At 49.8% G+C, this 14,280-nt stretch overlaps 1 protein-coding gene across 5 annotated transcripts in view; it reads left to right on the top strand.

The window, feature by feature from the left end:
* kif5ab (kinesin family member 5A, b) overlaps window positions 1-14,280 on the top strand; it is a 45,811-nt gene that overhangs the window by 10,751 nt on the left and 20,780 nt on the right. For all 5 annotated transcript variants that reach the window (XM_086149691.1, XM_086149694.1, XM_086149693.1 and 2 more), the window contains 8 exons: window positions 3,445-3,532; window positions 6,745-6,818; window positions 7,905-8,009; window positions 8,155-8,203; window positions 8,952-9,007; window positions 9,146-9,233; window positions 9,432-9,556; window positions 10,811-10,915. In XM_086149691.1, coding sequence (XP_086005817.1) covers window positions 3,445-3,532; window positions 6,745-6,818; window positions 7,905-8,009; window positions 8,155-8,203; window positions 8,952-9,007; window positions 9,146-9,233; window positions 9,432-9,556; window positions 10,811-10,915 — 690 coding nt within the window. The remainder of the gene's footprint in view (window positions 1-3,444; window positions 3,533-6,744; window positions 6,819-7,904; window positions 8,010-8,154; window positions 8,204-8,951; window positions 9,008-9,145; window positions 9,234-9,431; window positions 9,557-10,810; window positions 10,916-14,280) is intronic.

Below are 14,280 nucleotides of genomic sequence, written 5' to 3'. Positions count from 1 at the left end.
CAAATCACTTTATGTCAGAGGCAGATTTGAAAAACGGGAGCTCGTTGTGTGGCTGCGCCCCGATTTTAGCTCCGGGGAGTGGAACAAATTGCATTATTTCTTCCTTAGTGTTGATGTCTCTTCTCAAGACAGCTACAGGAACTCGAAGCAGGAGAAGCCCCTCCCTCTCGCTCTCTGCCGACAGACCCGGAAAGCAAACCTCATCGCATCAAGACAATGGATCCGTCTCGGGATAATTTCATGAGTTTGAAGCAAGGGGAACAATAGCTTTGGTTTCCGTCAAGCTAGCTCCCCCCTCCACCCCAGCCGTGCTAATCAAGCGGACTTTCGTCTTTCGAGGCACGCGCTCAACCGGACGGGCTTCCGCCTCAGCTCCCTCGGAAGGAGAAGAAATCGGTGCGATTTCGTCCTCCGCAAAACTTGGATCACTTCTTGCTCAATGGGATTCAGGCGGCCATCTTGCCTCTTTCCTTGCATTTGGCTGATTTGCCATGCTAATTTTTCTTTGTTAAAACCCCTTGTTTCGGGCGCCCCCTCCAGTCTGGAGGGGTGGCGCTTCGATTCCCCGCTCCTCCAGTCTGCATGCCAAAGTGTCCTCGGGCAGGACGCTGAACCCTTAATTTCTGCCGATTTATGATGCTAAACAAACGAAGGCTTACATTATCTGTGACTTTTGAAGAAGTGATGGGTGGTCGAGCCAATGCTAGCCATCCCTGGGCGAGAGGCGGGGCCTAACCCGGACCGGCCGCCTGTCAATCACTTTGTAATTGAGGGACGTGGCTCAGTTGGTAAAGGATGTTGCCTTTCTGCATGTCGAAGTGTCCTCAGGCAAAACACTGAACCCCAAGGTGCTCCAGATGGTCTGGTTAGCGCCTAGCATGGTAGCTCTGCAACCATTGTTGTGCAACTGTGTATGAATGGGTGAGCACTATCTTGTGTGGAGTTCAGAGGACATCCAGTGAATGTAGTACCGAACCGGCTACCGATAGCGATCATGTGGGACATCGCAGCCCCGCTTAGAGTGAACTAGACTGGGATTAAACTGGGGCACGGCTTCGTATCAGCCATGTCTGACCTCCTGCTCCTTATCTGCTCTGCTTGCATTGTGCCTATCATGACATACCAGCTTGTTACTGCAAGAGTAGCTCCAATGGTAGCCTGCAGCTGCTCCCCCCCCCCCCCCCCCCGACAGAAGGTATGTATCTAGAAGAGACCAGTCCAGAGATAGAGTTCTACCTCGAGGGAACCTCATGTGCAAAGATCCATCATCCGCCGGTGAGCAGTCAGGCGTGGTCTCTGCAAGAAATCGCTAACGAGACCCCGGCTTCCATCTTCTCCGGGATGTGAAAGAGAGCAAACATATGGTGCTTTTCAACAACAAATATCTAGCAGGATTTGACTGGGTTCTTTTCGGGGGTCCATCAGGTACCTGCTCTGGCGAGGTGAGGATCAACAAAAATAACACCTTCCATGTTTTTAAAAAACCTGCAAGAGCATTCCATGCTAGCATCACCTTTGAGTTTGATTGACAAGAAACGGCGAATCCACCATAGCCTCCATTGTTTGTGCGTTAGCGTCTCCTGTAAAACGACACCGCCCACATTAAGGAGGAGCTACGAAACAACGGAACACCACCCGAGCCGAGTCCAGCTGAAAAAAGAGCCAATACGTGAAGATGTAGCATTCAGCGCGGTGCCGCACCAGTAAATCCTCAGGCATCGTTAGTAAAGTGTTTTGGAGCAGGGGGGGCGCGGGGGGGGCAAACAAATCCATAACACAAAAGCAACACTGGGAATCATGAGTTTAAGCTACAAAAGCACCCTTCCTCATGAGCCCCAGAGCAGAACTTATTCAATCCAGCGCTGTGGGATTTCCTGTTTGCTTGTTGTTGATTGTGTAATTTTTTTTTTTTTTTTTTAAAGGCTGAAAAGCGTCGAAGCTGTCGGGTAATACTCGCGAAGTGCAGCGGATTACTGCCGTATTTCATCCGGGGTCGCCGATGCAAGTGTAATCACGGTTTTAGAGCATCCTCTTGGACTGTATGGCTTTTATGAAACGGGCACTAAACGAAATGCAGATGTCTTTATGGCAGATTATGTAACCGTAAAAAAGCAGGTCGGTGGCGCCGCCGGACGTTTTAACACCCTGGCGTGAGAGTCGGCCATTATGATGCCAGTTTATGAGCTAATGAGCGGCATTGAATTCTGGCATACGTAGATATCCTTGTGTTTCATTGATATCAATTTCTGCATTCATTCATTCATTCATTAATTATCTGCAATCGTTCTCCTCCCCAGTTTTTGTGTGACCGTTGGAAGAAAACTCCCCACAGAGCCGCCTCTCTGTGGGAATCCAACCAGCGACCTCCTCGCTGAGGTGCAGAAGCGCTAACTGCCGCGGCTCATATTATTTATTCAAATCAATATGAATTATCGATGCCTTTCGGGAGCGGAGAAGTGATCTCTGGCATCGTTACGATCCGGGCCCCGCGTGCACGCTCTGCACGTGTGCCCCCCCCCCCCCCCTCGCAAAACTCCTGTTTGCATTTCCTCGCCGACGAAGGCTCATTACGGCTCGGAACAACACGGGGCGCCTGCGCCGATCTGCTCGCAGATGCTGAGAACACCCGGAGCTTAATTTGTCTTTTTAGGTGTTTTCTAGTACTCTCCTGCTGGAGGGGGAGGATGGGGGAGCTCCGTTACACAACACTGAAATCATGAATGCTGTGCACTCAGCAACCCGTCCTGGTTTTTGGGCAAATCGTCCTCCGTCCTACCAGCTGCGCCGCCACGTGGGCGGCTAATAAGCGGCTCATTAAGGCGGACGAGTCTCACTCGCCGCTCGATTTGGCTCGGTGGTGGTTTTCGCCGCGGGCCCGCGCGTCCTCTTCGAGACGTTGCCGGCCAGCCGGTCCCGTGACAATCGCGTAAAACGGAAAAACGGTTTCTCCTTGTGTGTTGTCCTGCGGATGCTGCTTTCAGATCAGCCACTTTCTTGCCCCGCCCCCCCCACCGACCTCCGCTTCCATTTCCCCCTCTCCACGCTCCATCACTCCACTCCTCCGAGTCCTTGAACGCCGTCGCTAATGGCTCTACCTCAGCCCTTCTCGCCGTCTCTCCCGGGGTCAACGCCGCCCCTCTCTAGCGTCGGGGTGGGGATGGGAAAAAAAAAACAGGATGCAAACCACCGCCAGGAGACAGATGGCCTCTTCATTTGAAATATGCATTGCTATTCGGGTGTAGCGCTCACCGACGGACGCGGCGTCCATAAAGCATTTTCGCAGCGTGCGCGGCGGGGATATGGGACAACGTGGCTTTGCATAATGTTTCACAAGTCAATATGATATGTGAATATCCTCACGCGCGCACACTCAAACCTTGGAGGGGTTTTTACAGCCATCATAATCGGTGCGTTTGTTGTCTTTTTTTTTTTTTTTTTTTGCAGGGGAGGTCGTACGTATTCGACCAGGTGTTCGCCACCAACACCACACAGGAGCAGGTCTACAACGCCTGCGCCAGGCAGATCGTGAAAGGTGAGCGCACGTTACCGTCCCGTCAAACGCGCGAGCCCCTTTTTTTTTATATTTTAAACATCATCCGGCTCTCTGCGGCGCTTTGTCACTGGTGGAGCGTTGAAGAGAAGAAGAAGAAAAATCAATCAAGCGCTCGTCGTGGAGCATCAGAATTCACGGGACGCGCCCAGACAGCGCCGTTACCCTTGAGAGTCGAACCTTCGCTTCTTCATCCCTCCCACATTTGCTTTTCTCTCCTTTTATTTATTTATTTTTTCCTCCGCCGCCGCCACCAGAGCAGCGGAGCTATGCTGAAACAAAAACGGTGAAAAGACCCCTTTGGGGATTTAGCTAAACGAAGCATTTATTTGGGGAGGAAAAAAGAGAAACTCCAATTTTATTTTACGCGTTTCTTGAGGCCGGTTCAATACTCTTTGGTAATCGATAGCTGCAGGTCCCGGGGCCTTGGATGTCTCCTAATCGAGGGGTTTTGGCTTCGTCCATTACCCGCCGCTGAACCTTTAGCCTGATTAGCAACTGCAGGCTTTCGCCGCCACATGCTATTTTTAAGGACGCCAAATCTCAGCTGATGGCCTCACCTTTTGGAGATTCCCTCACATGAGATACGAGTTCTCCCGATCCGACAGATCCGATATCGACTGACTGGACTGCCCTCGCCGATCTTTTTTTTTTTTAACGCAGCGCCTCTTCCCCGGCCCTAAACGCGCCACGGCTCGCCTTCGGTTTTCATCCCAGTAGGACGTGAGATGACCTGCATGGCGGGCGACGCAGCTGTCAAATTAGCTTTCCAGCCAATGTTTATTTTGAACGGGCACACTTCAGTTGCTAGGAAGTGACTAAACGGTGGCGCTGACGCAGGCAGTGGATGTCTCCCGGGAGACGAAGCCACCGAAATAACAGGTGCTTGATTATGTGGCTCCTGATAATCAAAATTAGCCCCTGTCCGTCGCCAGGGTAGTTATTTGGATACATTGTACGTTTTCATGTTGACACCAGTCCATCACACCAGACCGACGAGTTCTGATAGGGTCTTTTAATTTCTTGACGCCTCCGGCTTTTCTCCTGATGTCGTTGCCGCAGTCAGGTTAACATTTCTGGACACGTCATCGGTGGTTCTGACACCCAAGGTTGACAGTGATGTGCTCCAAGGTGATCCTCTTCCTTCTTTCCGCCACATTTGTCTCCACCGCGCTCTTTGAAGCACCAACTCCCATCCAGACGGTCTAACGCTTAAATCTCGCAGAAGTAAATGCTACCCAGCCGCGGTCCTACCCAACCACGACCTTGTAGATGATCTCGCTCTCTTTGAGGAATGTATTGATGCTGTGCAAGATCTCCTAGCTTGAGTAGAAAAGCATACCAAACCATCGGTCACTTCCTCAATGCATCGAAACGTAAATACATGCACATGAACCTCACAGATCTTCTTCGGACCAACACCACAACATCAGCCCCATCTTGGAGTGATCTGGATGCACTGGAAAAGGTCTTGAAAACCCCTATTAAAATGAAGACTGAGGTATGTATGGCTACTGTGGAGCCCATCCTCTTGTGTGGCTCCAGAATGCTTTGAGTAGCTTACGTCTCTTGGAGTTGCCTGATGGTCCTCCCCGGTATGCTTCTGGAAAGTTCTGAAGTCATCAAATCATTCCACCTTCTCTTGGCAGACGATATTGATCTCTTGGAGGACTCTATAGGTGCTGCACCAGATCTCGTAGCTGGAGTAGAACAAGCATACCGAAGCACTGGTCTCAAAAATGAACCCAACATCTGCTGGTCATCTAACCTCTTTGGACGACTCCAGTATTGACCATGTTCCATCCTCTTGTGTGGCTTGTGGACACTAAATGGTCGTAAATGTCCAAAGAATCAACGGCACTTCCTGCCTCTGAGTAGCGACACTCCAAATAGTGTTCTACACCGGACACTTCCAAAAATAGAAGTCATCAACTGAACTCATCAACTCCCATCATTCCCCCAAAGCATCTACTCCATCAAGATACCGGCCTGTTGTGAATCTGGGCTCTGGAGGGTCTGATGAGGGTCCGTGAACTCTAGCGTGGAGACCACGTTCATTGTGCTCCATCCCTCAGTGAACAAGATTCAGTCTGGTTATTGTGTTCCCCAAGATGTTTTCAGCTTTGCTACCAGCAAATTTTAAAACGACTATATCGTGATGGTTTTTCTTGCACCCCATGTTGTCTTCACCCGCAGTCGTGATGTTCACTCGTGGTTTGTCTAGTTTACACTGTTGTTCAATTTTTTTTTTTTTTTTATATCTGGGCTGGATTGAAATCCCCTCAGGACTGCATCAGATAGTTACACAATCAACCAATTCGCCAATGTGTGTGTCTTGGAAACGAAAAAAGCGTTTTGCGATAAAGAACACAAAGGGGGGGAAACGACGGTTTCACGGTTTTGCCTGACTTGGTCTGCACATCGAGGGGAAGGAGAAAATATTTAATTTCCTGTTTTTTTTAACGTGGAGATTAGCTCAGAGGGGAAGACGTGTGTGTGTGTGTGTGTGTGAGAGCCCGCGGGCGCCGAGGAATAAATGGAGGAACCAAACTGCGACTCGCATCCGTGTGGTTTCACACCCAGTAATGGCACGGCTAATCCGATCAATCCGACGAGATCGAAACCGTCTCGGTCGCGAGGTGAGCCGCTCCTCCTCCTCCTCCAGGCCCTCCCGCGAGAGCGGCGGCGAAGATGCGGAGGACGTCTGAGGGATGAGGAAGGAAAACTGTGGCCGTTCACCTGGGAGCTGACTTTCGCAAGGTTTCCGTCATGGGAATGTGCGCTTAATGCATACGCGGACTTGTTGTGCGACGCCCCATTGACTCAAGCGCCCCAGGTGGATGCTATTTAATGTGCGAGGTCGCAGAGGTCGCTCGGCACCTAACCATGCTTACACAACTATGAACCCTCACCTAACACACACACACCCCTCGGCTCTCCACCAACAATCTTTATGAGTGACATCCTAATCGGACTTTGTTGCAGAGGTCAAAGACATTTGTCTTGGTGCCCGCCTTCTATCGGGTTGTTTATGTATCTGTCTACTTGAGATGTGTTTGTCGCCGACTCCAGCTCGTACTTCACCTCTTGCCTCCAGCCTGACCTCCTGCAATGTCATTCCAGCGGTTCCTGTTATTTGCCGCGTTTCCTCCTCCTCCTTCGACCGTCTTTAAGATTCACACGTCTTATTTCAGATGTGCTCTGTGGATACAACGGCACCATCTTCGCCTACGGGCAGACCTCCTCCGGAAAGACACACACCATGGAGGTACGGCGTTTCACCTAAATTATTCAAAAGGCAGACCTCTCGCTGCAGGGAACACTTGCACGGATGCGCGCAGATTTTTTATTTTCGTTCTTTTTATCTGTCGACTCACAGCCCGTCGCTCAACTTTAGTCAGCGTTCTCCCCCACTTACCAGTGTCTGGCCTCAGGCTAGTTTATGCTAATGCTACATACCTAAACAGGTACACCTGTTCCAAACGGCGCTGTCCACGTCGCTGTCTGCCCGAGTGCCTTACGTTGCCATGGTATTTATGCAGAACATACACTAGAGGGCAGAGTCTTCGGCTCCAGATGGTCACGCTTCATTTGGCGAGGCGCTCGTGCACACCCTGAAAACGTACTCGATTGCGTATTAAACGTCGAGCGGTGGATTTTTGGATGTTAGCAAGTCGCCAATGCCATGTGTGATATGTAGCTTTGGCATGTGCGAAACGCGATGCTGCTAGAAGTAGACTTATCCTACTGTGGAATGTATACAGGAAGTCCTTGACTTACATGGGAGTTCCGTTCCTACGGCGTGACGTAACAAGGTAAGTGGGGACGGCCATCGGAAGAGTCCGAATTACACCCGAGAGCTGCAGTGAAGCGCATAAGCGGCTAATGTAAACAAAGCTGTCTCCCAGCACTGTATGGGCCCCCTCTGCCCCGTCTTTCTAAGTCTATGGGAGATGGCGAACAAGCCACGGCGCGCTGTAGGTCGAGGACGTCCCGAAACACAAGCACTATACCCGGCGTTGCTACATGCGGATGTATCTTACTGCTAAATGTACATGGAGCCTTAGCATGTATCATCTTGAGCCATTTTCATTTTAGGGTAGCCGCCTTCGTAATCTATAAATACATTTATAGACGTCCTGGACAGAACTGCAAATCAGTCCGTTTCGCCAAATAATCTGGGTGAGCTGGGCCGTCTCTCGACTTACCACGGAGCCCATCTCCATGGTAACAGGAGGGCTACCTGTAATTGTCTCTGTGAGCAAAACGTGACCCGTTTGCAAGTCCAAACCTCTTCCCCCTCGTTCCCCCGCTCTTCCTTCCTCCCATCTCACCCGTTTTCCTTCCCCACCAGGGGAACCTCCACGACCCCCAGGGGATGGGCATCATCCCTCGGATCGCCGAGGACATTTTCGAGCACATATTCGCAATGGACGAGAACCTAGAATTCCACATAAAGGTGGGCGCGGGGTCCCACGTTCAATATCACGCTTTGCACTTGCTTTATTAGAGTACTGCAGTTTGTTTTTCTATTTGTCTTCTCTCCATCTCCTCGAGCATCCACACATCTCCTGTTTCTCTTCCCTCCTCTGTCCTCGCTGCAGGTATCCTACTTTGAGATCTACATGGATAAAATTCGGGACCTTCTGGACGGTGTGTTCGCTGTGTGCGCTGCAACACGAAACGACAAGAGAAAACACACACAGGGTTTGCTTTTCCGGGGGGTGCGGTGCAGAGTTCGCGTCGTGTGGCCTCGGGGAGCCGCATATTGAAAATAAATCAGATTAATCGAGCTCATTTGAAAACAAAGCTCCGACGCCGCTTTTTAATTCGCCGCTGCTCGTGTTTCTGCTGAGCCCGGCAGAGCTCGGAGACACACACACACAAACACGCACACACCCTTATAACGCCACGATTAGTGGGAGACCGACGACGAAAACAGCTACAGCCGAGGGCGCGCTGCAAAATTAATTCATTCATTCTTTCATTCATTTATTCATTATCAATATTGCTTATCCTGCAGTTAAGGTAACGGGAGGTGGCAACTATCCTAATTGTGATTGGACGGGAGGAGGGGCTGACCCTGGATCCATCACAGGGCCACCTGTGGAGACATACAACCATTCACCCTCTCATTCACACTTCATGTATAGACGTACAATTATTCACCCTCTCATTCATGCATTATATAGTAGCATACATCTGTTACCATGGTGATAGCCGTGCGGCATGTCCGCGGACATGAACTCACCCTCTCACAACTTCATAAACAAGGCTCTCGGTCACGGTAGGGTCCGTGGCAGGAAGCACCCACGCACATGGAGGCAGGGCCCACGTGCACGCCCATGTGCGCGCCGCCGCAAATGACCTCTCTTCTTCCTCCTCCCTCCGCTCGCCGCAGTGACCAAGACCAACCTGTCAGTGCACGAGGACAGGAACCGGGTCCCTTACGTGAAGGTGGGTGGAGCTGCAGCGCCGCCATCTTTGTTTGTTACATTACAGTGACTTTCAAAAAGTGCAATTCAGGTTTGTTGTTTTATAACATGTATTTGTGTGTGTGCGTGTTGATGAAACTGCGGGTGTGTTTTCACGCAGGGTTGCACTGAACGCTTCGTCACCAGCCCCGAGGAGGTGATGGACGTGGTGGACGAAGGGAAGGCCAACCGCCATGTCGCCGTCACCAGTGAGCCTCCACACACACACACACACACACACATGCACTTTTAATAAACACAATACAAATGAGCTCCTCGTCTCATTTCCTTCTCCCCCTCACCTACATCCACCTATCATTTCTCTTCCTCTTTTCTCTCCCTTCTCCTTTCCTTCCCGTCCCATCTTATCCTCCTCTCCTTCACCTTCCTCTGGCCGTCCACCTCAGACATGAACGAGCACAGCTCCCGCAGCCACAGCGTCTTCCTGATAAGCATCAAGCAGGAGAACGTGGAAACGGAGCAAAAGCTGAGCGGGAAGCTCTACCTGGTGGACCTGGCTGGCAGCGAGAAGGTGAGGCGGACATATGGGCTTGTTTTCTCCCCGCCGTCGCCCCACAGGCGCGCACCACACTCGCCATCGGTAGTATTCTGCCGATGACGCCTGATGTAACGTCGCTAACCGGCTTTTTCTTTTCCTCATTTATTTTATTTTTTTTACGGCGATCCACTCTGGAAGGCAGACCGAGAAAGAGCGGAATGGGGGAAAAAAAAAAAAAAAATGAAAGCTCAACTATTTCCCCCGAGTTAAACAGTCAGCAGCACCGTCGACGCATATATACACCTTTTTTTTTTTTTTCCCCCCGCTGTAGTTTATCTGTGTCAGCGTGCACCATCGCTCTTCCTCTCGAGCAATATTTCCCCGGGACTGAGGTCACGCTCCACAACATTGCCGGCAGAAATTGCATTAGCCTCCGAACTGCGGTGGGGACGTGCTTCTCGGACGGATGGATGCAAATCGCCGTCGACGTGGGAAAACGGTACCGTTCAGCGCAGGGGGAGGGATAAAGGCGTTTGTTTCGAAATAGATGGTTTAATTTCTCCAAGAGGTTGGATGATGGCGGGTGAGATCGACGCCCGAGCCCCCTTTCCATTCCCCTTCACCCTTTTATGGTCGCCAGGGATCTTTCTGCATGTTTTTGGGCTGTGTGAGGAACCCGGAGAACCCTGAGGATCCCATCGCAGACACGTGGAGAACATGGAGACTCCATACAGAAAGGGAATTAAACCTGGGAGCTTATCGCAGTCATGTGGACTCAGTCTTTTGCCATTCAGATGTTCCCCTGAAGAGCCTCTCTTTCGCCTGTTGGCTTTCCATCGTCACTCGGGTGCAAGAATTTGTGCAGAATCAGAACTGCTTCATTCGCTAATGTAATTTTGCTACTACAAGGAATTTGCTTTGGTTGACGGTGCTGAACGGACAACATGTAACAGGCGTTAAATAAGTGAAAAATAAAAGTGAGATCAGGTCGGGGATCGTGGTTGGATGTGCAAATGGCAAAGCAGTGCAAGGTAGTGCATTAGAGGATTTGGGACATTGTCAGTGGGGTCCGGGGCATTATTTATGAGGAAGGCTGCCGATGGGAAGTAACTGTTTTTGTGGCGAGTAGTTTTGGTCCTGATGGACCGCAACCCGATTCCTTCATCCATTTCACTCGTCCTTTACGTCTCATTTTCAGACCCAAGAATGAGGACTTGCAAAGGAAACAAGGCCACTCCGGGAGTATATTCAACATCTTGTGTGTGTGTGTGTTTGTGTGTGTGTCAGGTCAGTAAGACGGGTGCAGAGGGAGCGGTGCTGGACGAGGCCAAGAACATCAACAAGTCCCTGTCGGCTCTGGGAAACGTCATTTCAGCACTGGCTGAGGGAACGGTACGCTTGAAACACCCGAACAGACTCTTGGGAGGCAAACCAGCCGCCAACCTGTCCCTTTCATTATTTTTGATATATCATGTGCTGCTCTATGTATGTATACATATATATATTTACTTTCACTCCTAAGACCTTGTTTACACAACGACGTGTTGTGGTCGGAACCATAGGACAGCGTTTCCCAACCACTTTGCCGCGGCACATTAGTGTGCCATGGGAGATCATCAGGTGTGCCGTGGAAAAATGTCCACTTTCACCTGATTGGTCCAAAAATTATTTATCCAATGCAAATAATGTGTCTTTCTATGTCTATGTGAGCAGCGCGCCCATTCCATGGCAACGGGCAGTGAATGAACCTGTGCGTCTGTGTATCAGAGTGATTAGTGACGCTTTGCATGATACATTTTTCAAATAAAAAGTACTTGTATCTGCGTAAAAAAACAGGCAGCGTTGTCGAAAACTACCAAGACGAGTGAGAAAGCGGTGAAAGCTGCTATAAAGTTGCTGAAGTCATCTCTAAATCCAAACAGCCACACACCGTAGCAAAACATTAATACTACCTGCCGGTAAAATCATTGTAGAAGAAATGCTCGGCTCTGGCGTTGATAAAGAAATTAGCCAGAGTTCTCTCAAATAATACCATTTTCAGACATATTGATGACATGTCTTCAGACATTGAAAAAAGTGTTCTGGAAAAGTTGCACATCAGTGGGAAATTTGCATCGCAACTTGACGAATCTACAGATATTAGATATATTAGATTTCACACTAAGTAAATTGAGACTACGGTTTCATTCTAATTTGTTAAAAAACGTTTTTGACATATTTATTTGGTGGTGTGCCGTGTGATTTTTCGAATGTAAAATATGTGCCGTGGCTCAAAAAAGGTTGGGAAACACTGCCATAGGAAACGCCAGAGATGTTGCAGTACTAACCCGTGACTAAATACAACACATGGGTGTGTAGAGACGCTTCCTGTTTCCATGCAATGACAAATACGGACGCAACGAGCGTAAACATCAATGTGGTATCAACAAGGGAGTATTTGCATGGACAAATTGAGTGACCCTAAAGTATGAGTGCAAGAGAATGTTGGCTGGAGTCATGCCAGTCCTTGTACTCTGGACCGGCACCTCCTGTAAAATGGAGTGAGGAGCATGAGCAGAGGTCTTCTAAATCTTTGCACTCTCAAGTCCATTTCCGGAGCATACAGTTTGTCAGGCACCACAAACACTGGTCCCGTGTAGACCCATGTTTTTGTGGAAACCTGGCCTTTGTCGGATGCAAAGTTGCCGTTTACTCCACTTTTTTCTAAGTTTTATCAGTTTTTCACCGGCGAGGGGTTTTAAATAACCATGCCGATCCTAGTAAGTCAGCAAATACTCCGATTTCCTGAAGTTGAGAAACTCTCAAAGACCAGGGTCATGGATGAAGTTTGCGAGAGGGTGTATTGAGTTGCATTGGACCTGGGTGGAGGGTAGTTCAGAGCCATGTGGCGCCGACATTGAGATCACGCTAACCGGTGAAGAAGCTGTTTGTATCGATCCAAAACTCCACCGCCATTGTCCTCCCGGTGTCCGGTGTCAGGAGACGCCTGACACCGGGCGCTGTTACACCTTGGTTCCCCTGAATCACTTGAAGATGCTCCTTCTGTCATCCTCAGGAAACCTTTGACTCCCTGAGAGGAAGGTTTGGAGCTGGAGAGCTGAAACTCCCAATGATTAGCAGGAACTCTACATATGACCTAGATCGAGGATTGATCGGCCAAGAACCTTTGCAGTCGGCGAGTCGGCGCGGCCTGTCTGTTATTTAGCGCATAGCAATTAGCAGCGAGAGGGTGATCTGCCGCCATCTCAAGCATACATCTTTGGTCTATAGAATGGGGGAACCAAGGAACTACATGTGTCAGGTCCACATCGAGGGAGCCATGTTTAAATAACCTTTATGGATAACGATAAGATTAAACACGTCTAGGTGCTATGGATTCTGTAAGGAGCTTGACGGACCCCCCCGTTGGGCGGTTTGTTTTCCCCCCCAGTGGTCGGGATTCTGCAGCTCCTCCCTCCTCCCGGCTGTGGGGAAACAGTCAGGCAGCTTTCATCTTGTTTGCACTCTAATCAACTGTGTCGCGGCGGGACGGCGTATGTCCTGACAACACGGCTCTTTCGCGCATCGCGCCGTCTTGATTATCACCGCCGGCACCCGTCCTGACTCCCATTTCCTCTTAAAAGACTTGCGATGTATGATAGGGGATCTCGGAGGCTGAAATAAGGCGGCGTAACTGCTAAACGGGCATCGAGCGGAATGAGATCAAGTGACGAGAAAAGGGATTCAAGGGTGCGGATGGAAAAGAGTGGAGTGAAACAGCAAGGCAAACCGCATTGTGAGAAAGTCTATGGAGGGAGTGTACAAGATACCCAAAAATGGGGTCCCTGGCACTGACTTCAGATTGTAGGACCACTTGTTTAGGCTCTGCATGTTAGCAGGTCATCAATGCATGCGCCTTCAAGTCCTAAAAGTCGCGCTAAACGGTTGAGGTCCACTTGTACCAATGGATGTTTGGTCCACAAATGCCAGAGTAGCTAGCTAGAGCCTTGCGTTTGAACCCACAGTGCATTGTAAACAAACACCCCCAACCTCCAGCGCTGTCATCTGCCCCTCGGCAACTCGCTGCTTTTTGCCTTTGGTGACTGTGACGGTCGTGGACAACCGCACGTGTACTTTTGCAGCTGCAAGGCGGCCTTCGCGTGGGCGCTCACACCGTTTGTTTCATGTGCCGATTGCGGAACTGGCCAGACGGGGCGAAGGTGATTACCTTTTTTGTGGGTTTCCTTGCCGTTGACGGGTCCCTCTGGTGGCAAAAGGGTGCCGTCAAGAAAAAAACAGAGCGTTCATTTTATTCCAGCCTTAATTGGGCCGGTCTAATTTGTTGTGCATGATGGGGATGATGCAGACGGCCCCTGATCAAGCCGCCTCTGCTCAATCCCTTTATGGATCATCGAAATGTGCTACATTTTAATATCCTCGGCAACCTGTTTAAGCATTCTGAAATGTCCTTTTAATACCTCACAACCTGTTTTATCGTCTGGGTTTGTCCCTTGTTGTGTTCCCCCTCTCATGTGGTAACAGTGCTGGCCGCCTCCTAAAGGTATATCGTCTGGTCGTATGTGAAGGACATTTTTTTTCATCTTGTCGAGAATGCGTCCTTGCTGTCTGTTGTTCTCTGTTGTCCGCCAGAGACTTAGCAAGTGTTCCTGGAACGTGCACAGTTTCATTCATGGGATTTGCACGTTTTCTTTCTTTTTGTTTTACTAAAAACTATTTCTTTTGGCATACAACAAACATAAGAAAACAATATTTGTATG

This window comes from Fistularia commersonii, chromosome 7, assembly GCF_037954325.1.
Source record: "Fistularia commersonii isolate RoL2024-O1a breed Wild chromosome 7, RoL_Fcom_v1.0, whole genome shotgun sequence".
In the NCBI taxonomy this organism is placed as follows: domain Eukaryota; kingdom Metazoa; phylum Chordata; class Actinopteri; order Syngnathiformes; family Fistulariidae; genus Fistularia; species Fistularia commersonii.
Note: the sequence above shows the minus strand (reverse complement) of the source record. Positions and strands in the feature narration are given on the sequence as shown.